At 42.2% G+C, this 11,132-nt stretch overlaps 1 protein-coding gene across 1 annotated transcript; it reads left to right on the plus strand.

Annotated features, from left to right (window-relative positions):
* The first annotated feature begins 2,421 nt into the window (after positions 1-2,421).
* On the plus strand, positions 2,422-7,627 carry nefma (neurofilament medium chain a). The gene is made up of 3 exons (XM_029444907.1): positions 2,422-3,642; positions 4,447-4,571; positions 4,698-7,627. Exons 1-3 carry the CDS (start codon positions 2,584-2,586, stop codon positions 6,853-6,855), a joined length of 3,342 nt encoding a protein of 1,113 aa, XP_029300767.1. The 5' UTR covers positions 2,422-2,583; the 3' UTR covers positions 6,856-7,627.
* The last annotated feature ends 3,505 nt before the right edge of the window (positions 7,628-11,132 follow it).

Here is an 11,132-nt window from a genome sequence, read left to right on the forward strand (position 1 = left end):
GGGGAATGCACTCTCTGCAGACTGGTCTCTGCGGGTTAGAAGCTGGGTCACATCGGGGCTGACTGGAATGGGCTTGTCTGCTTTTACTCGAGCCTGTTTTCTGCTGCAGTGCCATTTGAAAACAATCCAACCCTTCTGCAGTGCGCTGGGGCCCAGAACTGATGTTGAATGACTCCCCTGTTTTTGCCCAACCCACACATCACTCCGACGTGTACATCACACCGCCGCCGCCGCCCTCGTAGGGCATCCAAAAGCACCTCGAGTGAACGGCCCAACAATGAAATATATGCGTCTAAAAAAAAAATCCTGCACCCAGCAAGAGAGGCCTGAACAGATGAACTCACGGAGCAGTGGTCAAGGACACTGTAACGTCAGCATGCGATGAGATTATGGGTGCGGCTGCCGGAGTATAAGCGTTTACAATACATATGAGTGCTTAAAATAGGCAGACGCACACACACAGGAGGAGAAAGTCATTGTGACCGTCTCTCTCTCCCTCTCTGTCTAGCAACTAGCTCTCTCTCTCTTTCTCCCTCTCTCTTTCTCTTTATCGCTCTCTCTCTCTCCCTCTCTCTCTTCCTTTCTGTCTCTGGAGCAATCTAAAATTGGCCATGCTTGATGCATTAGCTCTGCCCGACTAAAGCTTTGCAGTGGAAAGCCAATGAGGGGGACAAGAAAATGTAGACAGGAGATTAATGGCAAATGTCTAAAGAATTGTTCAAAAGCAGAATAAGTTCTCTACCTACATACTAGACCCATAACAAGTGGTGGAAAGTACTGTACTTTTTGAGGTACTTGTAATTTCATTATTTCCCTTTTATGCTACCTTGTACTTCTACTGCACTACATCTCAGAGGGAAATATTGTACTTTTTACTCCACTACTTTCATCTGAAGACTTTAGTTGCTTTGCAAATTCCGATTAATATTACAAAATATAATCGACTAATAAATCCAATAATATAATTTATATTATTCTGTCTGATAAGTGCTTCTACTTTTAGTACTTAAAGTACATTTTGAAGTCAATACTTTTGTACCTTTACTCGAATAAGATTATAAATGGACTTTTACTTGTAACTGAGTATTTCTACACTGTGGTACTACGCCTGTTTCTGAAGTAAAAGATCAAAATACTTCTTCCACCACTGCCCATGACAAGCAGACTTTTAAAAGGTGATACGTTGATCTTTACTATATATATTCTATTACTTTCTTAAGCAGTTTAGCTCAGTATGAATAATCAATAATTACAGTGCGGCCGCACCTGTGGAGGGAAGTGTGGGGATGATGTTGAAAGGATTAAACACATAAAGTGATGGATCCTCAAAAAGCACCAATAAAGCGGCTTTTGCTGCATTACCTCCAACAGTTAGAAATCGTTTTTTCGCATTGACCGGAGTGACCGGACATTAGAGTGAAGCCTCGAGATTGATGGGAGATCAATAGCCTGGCCACCAGACAGGCGGCCCGCACTGATGATAGTGAGGATTTTACAAGGAAAGCATGTGCACGTACGAATGTTAACACTACAGTGCGGCTATGCAGGAATGTACAATAGGTTCACGTGCTCCCCCCATACAAGAGAATATGTTAGACAATGTCCCAGTATTACAACGCTCTGCAGCTAAAAACATCCACACGTACAATTTATTCTCTTTATAGTTTTGCACTGCTTTGACAGGCTGTAGGACAAACATTTGACCTTTTATGTTTGACCGGAATGAATAAAAGACTACATTTAAATTAGTTTATAGAGATGAATGGATCTGAGTTATATTAAACCTTTAGGTTTTAAATGATGTAGTGGAGAAGTCTGGACACACACATGAACGAGTTGAGGATCACTTGGTTTAACCTCCAGTACAAGTGACAAGGCGACTATGGCTTCACAGTCCTTAGACTATGTGTCAGCAATATTCAGCATGTACAAAAAAAACTCATTGTTTGGTCATTCAAGTTAATACATTCATAGTTCACTTCAAAACCCTGTAAAGAAAACTGCCGTCATTCAATACAGCAGAGGAAACAACTGACTGCTGTTTTGTTGGTTGCTGTCCGTGGTGCTGAAATGACAGGACCAATTCAGGGAGGATTGTTTCATAACATCAATTAATCAGTTAAAATCCACATCTTGATTCATAATAGTACATTTTAGGGAGATTTCAGAATATATATATTTTTTTACTTTAAAATATATATATTTTTCAATATAAACTTAAGAATACTATCTATCTATGTGTGTGTGTTTAAATCAGACACCCACAAAGTGCCTGCAGCCCACGTGACTCAGACTGAAAGGGACCCCGGACCATTAGCAGACTGCCTGAGGGGGATGCGCCCTCCCCTCCCTTCCATCAATGGACGAAATAAAAGAGCTTGGACTTGCCTTGGTAGTGACAGAGCCTCAGATATATAAGGAGCAGGCAGAAGAGGTATCAGTCTCTGTGAGAGCCATACACCCCTCACCTGCACACACACACACACAACACACATACACTCACATACACACTCGCCCCACGCCTTCACCTTCTGCACCGTCCTCTCTTCAATCCTGCTGCACATCACCAGTTATTCTGACTGGATGAGCTACCCGGTGGACACTGTAGGGAGCCCATTTCGGAGAAATATGGATACTAGAACGACCGGCTACGGCTACAGCCGCTCCGGCAGCACCCCCTCCAGCGGCTTTCGCTCCCAGTCTTGGTCCCGGGCAAGCCCCGGCTCCACCATGACCACGTCTTACAAGAGGAGCGTGAATATGCCGGAGTCCCGAGTTTACAGCTCCACGGTGCACAGCTCCGCCGACAGCGTTGATTATAATCAAACCTCCATGCTGACCGGAGACTACAAGCGATCTAACGAGAAAGAGCAACTTCAAGGGCTCAACGACCGCTTTGTTGTTTACATCGACAAGGTGCACTACCTGGAGCAGCAGAACAAGCAGATCGAGGATGAGATCCAGGCACTGCGGCAGAAGCAGGTGTCACGCTCCCAGCTGGGCGAACACTACGACCAGGAGCTGCAGGAGCTGCGCTCCATGCTGGAGCAGATCCACCATGACAAGACGCAAATCCAGCTCGACTCCGACCACATCGAAGAGGACATCCACCGGATCAAGGACCGCTTGGACGAAGAGGCTCGCATCCGGAAGGAGACTGAGGCCATAATCCGCATCCTGAGGAAGGACATGAGCGACTCGGAGTTGGTGAAGTCTGAGTTGGATAAGAAAGTTCAGTCGCTGCAGGATGAGATCGCCTTCATCCGCAACAACCACGAGGAAGAGGTGAGCGATCTGATCGCCCAGATCGAGGCGTCTCAGCTGACCGTGGAGAGGAAAGACCTGCAGAAGACGGACATCACCGAGGCACTGCGGGAGATCCGCTGCGAGCTGGAGGGTCACTCCAACCAAAACTTGCTGCAGGTGGAGAACTGGTTCATGTGCCGCTTCTCCAAGCTCACCGATGCTGCGGAGCAGAACAAGGACGCCATAAAGTCAGCCCGCGATGAGATATCCGACTACCGCCGCCAGCTGCAGTCCAAGACGGTGGAGTTGGAATCCATCCGCGGGACAAGAGAGTCGCTGGAGAGGCAGCTGAATGACATCGAGGACCGCCACAACAGCGATCTGTCCAGCCTGCAGGTAGGAAACAGCGGGGCGGCGTCAGAGTCGTGCGTAAAGGCCGGAAAAACACCGTTTTGATAGACTTTTAAATATTACATATGCTACTTATTTAATGTTTTGCTATCTAAGGATTGATGTGTTAAAACTGAATTGGGTGCACACAAGATGTATTTTTTATATCTTAGTGACGCAATTTTTATTCGAGGGACTTAAAAATAGCAAACCTCCTCAATAACATGGTTAAGGGTTTGTGTTGTGTGTTTTTGCTGCGTAATGATTGTTATGAGCTCATCATTGTGCTTACAAGTTACCTGACTTTCTTTCCAAATCACTCTCCAAGTGTCAGGAAAGGGTTACAGGGAGACTGCAGCAGACACTCACTCATCCCCCCCCCCCTCCCCCTCCTTCTCTCTCTTTGCTGAGTCAGAGGCATGGGTCGATGCTTTCATTGGCTCTGTCCTTACATCACAGCACTGAGTTGTTGTTTTTTAACTGACAAAAGGTATGGAGGAAGAGAGGCATTCAACAGCTCTAGAATTCTGTATTGCGTCAGAATATATTAAAGCAACAGCCTTTGGTGCACATAGTCTATGGAGTTTGTACAAATGTGCACAGATAATAAATAAGGGCTAAAATAACACAGGTTGAGTTTGATTTAAAGGTCAATTAGAAAAAGTGGTTTTGGAAGTTTTTGCTGATTTGTTGCCATGAATCATGAATAGTGATATACAAAGCTGCCTAAATGAGAATATAACTATGCTTTGTATGTCATTTGTTTGTACTTAATCAACCTTGTGTTGTGTCTGCTCTGTTTTTCCTCAGGAGACAATTCACCAGCTGGATAATGAGCTCAAGAGCACCAAATGGGAGATGGCTCGTCACTTGCGCGAGTACCAGGACCTGCTCAATGTCAAGATGGCCTTGGACATTGAGATTGCTGCATACAGGTATATACTGACATGCATTTCAAAAGTAGTAGAAATAACATTTACAGTAATTTCACAGAATGTGTACCCTTCTCTGTACAAAAAGTTATTCTTAAATGCATAATGTATACATTTGCTCATTCCCAGGAAACTCCTAGAGGGCGAGGAAACCCACTTTAGCACTTTCCCTTATCGCCAGGCGGTGACCCCCACCAAAATCTTCAAGTCTAAATCAGACACTCCCAAGCTTAAGGTGCAGCATAAGTTTGTGGAGGAAATCATCGAGGAGACAAGGGTGGAGGATGACATCGACGAGGATCTGGCGGAGATCGCACAAGAGCTGTCCGCCACACTTGGAAGGGGAGCAGATGAGGAAGAGGAAGAGGAAGGGGAAGAGGGAGGAGAGGACGCAGAAAGTGAGGGGCAAGAGGGAGAAGGGGAAGGCGAGGAGGAAGAAGTTGTAGCCGCCACTGAAGCCAAAGTTAGCTCTAGCGCACCTGCTAAGGAGGAAGAGGAGGGAAAAGGTGGCGATGACGAAGAAGAGGGAGAGGGAGAAGGTGGAGAAGAAGGAGAGAAGGAAGAAGATGGTGAGGGAGAGGATGAGGGAGAAAAGGGGGATGATGCAGAGGGTGGCGATGAAGGAGAAGGAGAAGATGTTGGAGAGGAAGAGGAGGAAGTTGAGGAGACAGTATTGTGCTCCAAAGCGCCACAGTCTAAAGCCTCTCCTGACAAAGAGAAGGCCGAAGACAAAGAAGGCAGCGGAGGAGAAGAGGAAGCTGCTGCCGATGAGGAAGATGCCAATAAGGATGAAGACGCAGCCAGTGACAAAGCATCCAAAAGCAGCGATGAGAAAGAGGAAAAAGAGGATGCGGACACAGACAAAAAGGACGACAGTGAAAAAGACGAGAAGGTGAAAGATGAGAAAGCAGACGACAAATCAGAAGAAGTCGTAGCCAAGACAGAAGCTCCGAAAACAGAAGCTGCAAAGCCCGAGGCCAAGAAGGAAGAGGCTGCCAAATCTGAATCACCTAAACTTGGATCCCCCAAGTCTGAGTCACCTAAACTTGGATCCCCCAAGTCTGAGTCACCTAAACTTGGATCCCCCAAATCTGAGTCACCTAAACTTGGATCTCCCAAATCTGAATCACCTAAACTTGGATCCCCCAAATCTGAGTCACCTATACTTGGGTCCCCCAAATCTGAATCACCTAAACTTGGATCCCCCAAGTCTGAATCACCTAAACTTGGATCCCCCAAGTCTGAGTCTCCTAAACTTGGATCCCCCAAGTCTGAATCACCTAAACTTGGATCCCCCAAGTCTGAATTACCTAAACTTGGATCCCCCAAGTCTGAATCACCTAAACTTGGATCCCCCAAGTCTGAGTCACCTAAACTTGGATCCCCCAAGTCTGAATCACCTAAACTTGGATCCCCCAAGTCTGAATCACCTAAACTTGGATCCCCCAAGTCTGAGTCTCCTAAACTTGGATCCCCCAAGTCTGAGTCTCCTAAACTTGGATCCCCCAAGTCTGAGTCACCTAAACTTGGATCCCCCAAGTCTGAGTCTCCTAAACTTGGATCCCCCAAATCTGAGTCACTTAAACTTGGATCCCTCAAGCCTGAATCACCTAAACTTGGATCCCCCAAGTCTGAGTCTCCTAAACTTGGATCCCCCAAATCTGAGTCACCTAAACTTGGATCCCCCAAGTCTGAATCACCTAAACCTGAGTCTCCTAAATTGGAATCTCCCAAGCCTGCATCTCTGAAGCCTGAGTCCCCCAAAGAAGGCTCACCGAAGGCTGGATCCCCAAAACCTAGCTCCCCAAGAGCCGAGTCTCCCAAGTCAGAATCTCCGAAACCCGAATCTCCAAGAGCTGAATCCCCAAAGACAGAGACCGCCAAGCCTGAGGCCCCTAAACCTACTGAAGAGAAATCAGAGAAAAAGAGCGACTCAACAGACAACAAGAACGACGAAAAAAAGGATGTTTCCATGAACGGCGATGTAGACAAGAGCAGCCCCGAAGAGAAAGAGAAGAAGGACGAGGAGAAAGAAGTCGACGTGATCTCTAACGGCGTGGACGACAGCCCGGTCAAGGAAGACGGCAGCCAGAAAGTGGTGATCACCAAAACCGTGGAGACGATCACCACCGGAGAGGACGGATCCAAACACGTCACCAAATCAGTCACTGTGACCGAGACGATGAAGGAAGAAGTGGAAGAGGTGAAGCAGGAGGTGCTGGTCTCCACCAAGAAGATAGAGAAGCACTCCACCCAGTCCATTAAGCAGGTGACAGAGAGCGAATAAGCAGACTCCAGACGGGTGATCCGACGGAGGCGGTCCAGAGGAGATGACACGAAGACAAGCAATCAACCCCGAACTAACATAACAAAGAAAATCATACAGCTAGAGCGATGTAATAATGATAACAACTCTCAAACATACAAAACAAATCATAGAGAGAAGCCACACCTTAAATGCTACAAATTTCAAAAATGCATGTTGAGTGACAGCTTTAAATGGGCTTTGCTGCCGACGCGGTCAGGAGCAAGCGACTGGGACATTTTATCCTCTTTTTCTTTCTTTCTGCAGTTCACGGGCGAGCTCACGGGAGGGAGGGAGGGGGGTCTCTGCATGCTAGCTCAGGAGAGGGGAGTACTTTACTCCCTTATCTGTATGTATGGTATAAATACACTGTAAAAAGAGTAAATATGTAAAAGGAATAAATATAATGTGGGTGGGAGAGTGATAGAAATATTGTTAAAGATTTTTTGGGAGGGTCCCCACATACTGAAGAAGCCTTACTTGACATGTGAAGATACAAACTGAGCCAAATATAAACTAACAACACAACGTACAGAGAAGAAAGAGACGGGCAGAGATATGATAAACATATGACCATATACATCCAGTAACTGAAGCAGTTAAAGCTTAACAAACCTGAATAAACTCCTAGCCTTAAACATGCTTTTTATCAGTGTCTGTTATGTTTAACTGAGTGCAACTGAAAAAAAAATGTAACTGTAAATGCGCATTTTCATGCATTCTTGTATGCAAAGAATGGACTTGAATTTAAATACAGAAATAAATGAGGTGCTACTGTTTGCAATCCCATGACTTTACTCATCATGAACGATTTCAGCATTTGCTCAATAAATGTCATAATGAATTTAAAAAAACAAAAACATTGTGTCTTGTCATTTCAATATTAATGTATTAGTATTAAGGTATGCTTTGCAATTGTATATACAGATATCAAATATTACATTAGAGTCGTTACATATATATTTAGCTGTTGACAAAAAATAAATCCAAGTAACATACAGTATTTAAAACCTCTTAACAAACTCAGTACACATTACACCAATACAATTTAAAGCAGGCAACATATCTTTCAGAAACTCATTAACCAAAAAGCCGAGACATAAATCTCGGTCAGTCAAACCTCATCATACTCCAAAATTATGTACACACTAAAATGTCATGAAAATGCGTAATGGCATTAATTTAAAGGAAACCAAATAACTTTAAAATTAAAATAATTATATATTTTTAATCAAATTAGATAAGTAACATCCTTGGTTGATAACTTTATTTTTTCAAATAACATTATTGACACATCATATAAGAACTTTTTTGATGATACAATTATTTTGGTCTGAATAATAGCAGCTCTTAGATATTGACACTTTTACCAATATACTGTTATTTGAAAAAAAATCAACCAAGGACCAACTCATTTGATCTTATATAAAAGGTTCTTGGATTTTCCTTTAAATCAATGCCATTTATCATCGTGACATCTCAGTGGAGACTTAATATGGAGTGTGATAAGGTTTTTCTGACCTTGCTGAAAGGATGGGCAATATTTATTTCTCGGCTTATGGGTTTAATGTATGCTGAGACATACAGTATTTCTTCAGCTTTAAATTGGAATGCTGTGCTGCTAAGCAAGTTCGCCAAGGTTTTAATGATGTGTTATTTTTTTGTCAAGCAGAAAATATATGGCAGATGCTATCACTGAGAGGTTGTGCGCAAACAAATTAAAACACTGCATCAGTGTCTAAAGATTTCAGACTGCCTACACTTAATGTCTACCCAAGGGAGTAAAATAACAGAGCAGCTGCTGGGTGATGCTAGGTGTCAGAGCATAGTGTGCAACAGTGTGGGTTTGTGTGGATGGTCCCTAATCACATTAGAGAAGATTATATATTTTCTTTTTATTATTATAGGTAATTACAAAAACAAGGTCATGGCTCATCTTGTATCAGGACATAATTACTTTCAATCGGTGCCATTTTTTACATTTCACATGTAAATGGGATAATAAAACAGAATACATGAATAATCATTCATTCTCTTAATTTGTCAGTAAAAGTATGCAATTACTGTAACTAATTGCATACTTGCAGATGTGTGTGTATGTGTGCCTTCATCTGGTAATCTGTCACTTTAGATGTGTCTCAGTTCAGACACATTAGACACACTGGGACTATATGTAACTTTTCAAAGAAAAACAACAACATTTCTCTTAGAAATTATAAGTTCTTGGATAGTTTAACTCTCTCAATATCCCCACCGTTCACTCTGACTTTGTCGATGATTTGGAAAGGAATACTTCTATTGAAGAACTCACTACAGCAGCTAAATCCATGCAATGTGGAAAATGTCCAAGACCAGATGGCTATACTGCTGAATTTTATAAGAAGTTTTTACACAAATTAGCCCCCATCTTAATTGACATGTTTAATTAATCATTTGACTCTCTTAAATTGCCCCAGACTTTCACTCAGGCCTCAATCTCCCTCATTCTAAAAAAGAATAAAGACCCCCTGTCCTGTGCCTCCTTTAGTCTCATCAACCTGCTGAATGTAGACTTTAAATTACTATCCAAACTCTTAGCTTTGCGCCTTGAGTCTACACTTCCATCTATCATCTCCCCTGATCAAACTGGTTTAATTCAAAATAGACATTCCTTTTTTTAACTTATTTTTTATTTAATACAATTTATAACCCATCTACCTTAACTGCCCCAGAAGTACTAATATCTTTGGACGCAGAGAAAGCTTTTGATCGTGTCTCGTGTCTCTTTTTCACTCTAGAGAAATTTGGCTTTCACAATAAATTTGTTACCTGGGCTAAGCTGCTCTATTCTTCTCCTCAAGCCTCAGTTAGAACAAATAATACTCAGTCAGAATATTTTCCTCTCCATAGGTCCACCAGACAGGGTTGCCCATTGAGCCCTCTGCTGTTCGCCATCGCTATTGAACCCCTCGCCAATGGCACAGAACAGAGGGTCTCTCTTTATGCGGATGACCTTCTTCTGTACATTTCAAACTTGTCAGTATTTCCTGTAAACGCAACCGCATCTAAATACCCTTTACATAATTTCCCATTTAAAATATCACCATATAGTTTTACATATTTTGGAATTCAAGTTACAAGCAAATTAAAAAACTCTTTAAGGCCAATTTTACACCTTGTTTAGCAAGTATGCAACAAGACTTTGAACGCTGAACTCAGTGAAGATGAATACTCTCCCAAAGTTTTCTTATCTGTTTCAGTGTATACCTATTTTCATGATCTCATATATTTACAGTCAAATCCAGACTTTATATTCAACCTCTCTGAACTCTGTGAAGGCTCTATGGTTGGAGGATTTGGGGCAGGATATCTCTGAGGATCAGTGGGGGATATTCTTGCACGTGTGCATACCTCACCGCTGTGGATAAAAGAAATGTTTAATAATTTACAGCTTGAAAAAATACGATATACATTGAGAGGCTCTTCTGAGAAGTTCAAAAAGATGTGGGGGCCTTTCTTTGCCTATGCAAAGGGAATCACCTTCCCAGATATCCCTAAATAAGACCCCTTTCTCTCCCTTATTTCTATTTATTCATTCATTTTAATTGTGACCTGAAGGGTGAGGCCTTTATTTATTTATTTATTTTAAGTTTTCTGTGAGATGAGTGATATGACCAAGCAGACTGTTTGTGTTTGTTTTGTTGTCCTTTTTTAGTTGCTTCCTCATAAATACATAATCGTAAATAAGGTTAATGAGATCAAAGTTATTCAAAAATAATACCTTGCCAATCACTACATGCAGTTTAGAAACAGTTTTACACCTATTTTGTTATTTTTCTTACACCAATAAATTATGGAAAGACCTTTGCACATAACTCAATGATCATATCTTTAAAATGCTACATTAGTATGGGGAAATGTGGTGTTTTTCATTTTTCAAGAACCAGATCAAAATAACAAAGAAACATATTTTTTTATAATAATTTTGATAATGATGTTGGCAAAATATTTTATTTATGAAATTGTAATTGAACAATATAGGAAGCATGCTGAGCAATGTGTGAAACTAATTTCTAATTCGACAAACAAACGAACAACAAACAAAGCGGCCACTGTGGCCATACGTTAAAACCACAGGATAGTGATCTCGCTACATCTTACTTTAAGCTACTACCTTTGGTCAGTTTCTGTTAAATCCCCATTAAGTAGAAATGGGTCACACACTCCTAAATAGGTATAATTTATTTACTGTACCATTAACATGTTTTTCTTTGACATGC

This window comes from Cottoperca gobio, chromosome 12, assembly GCF_900634415.1.
Source record: "Cottoperca gobio chromosome 12, fCotGob3.1, whole genome shotgun sequence".
Classification (NCBI taxonomy): Eukaryota; Metazoa; Chordata; class Actinopteri; order Perciformes; family Bovichtidae; genus Cottoperca; species Cottoperca gobio.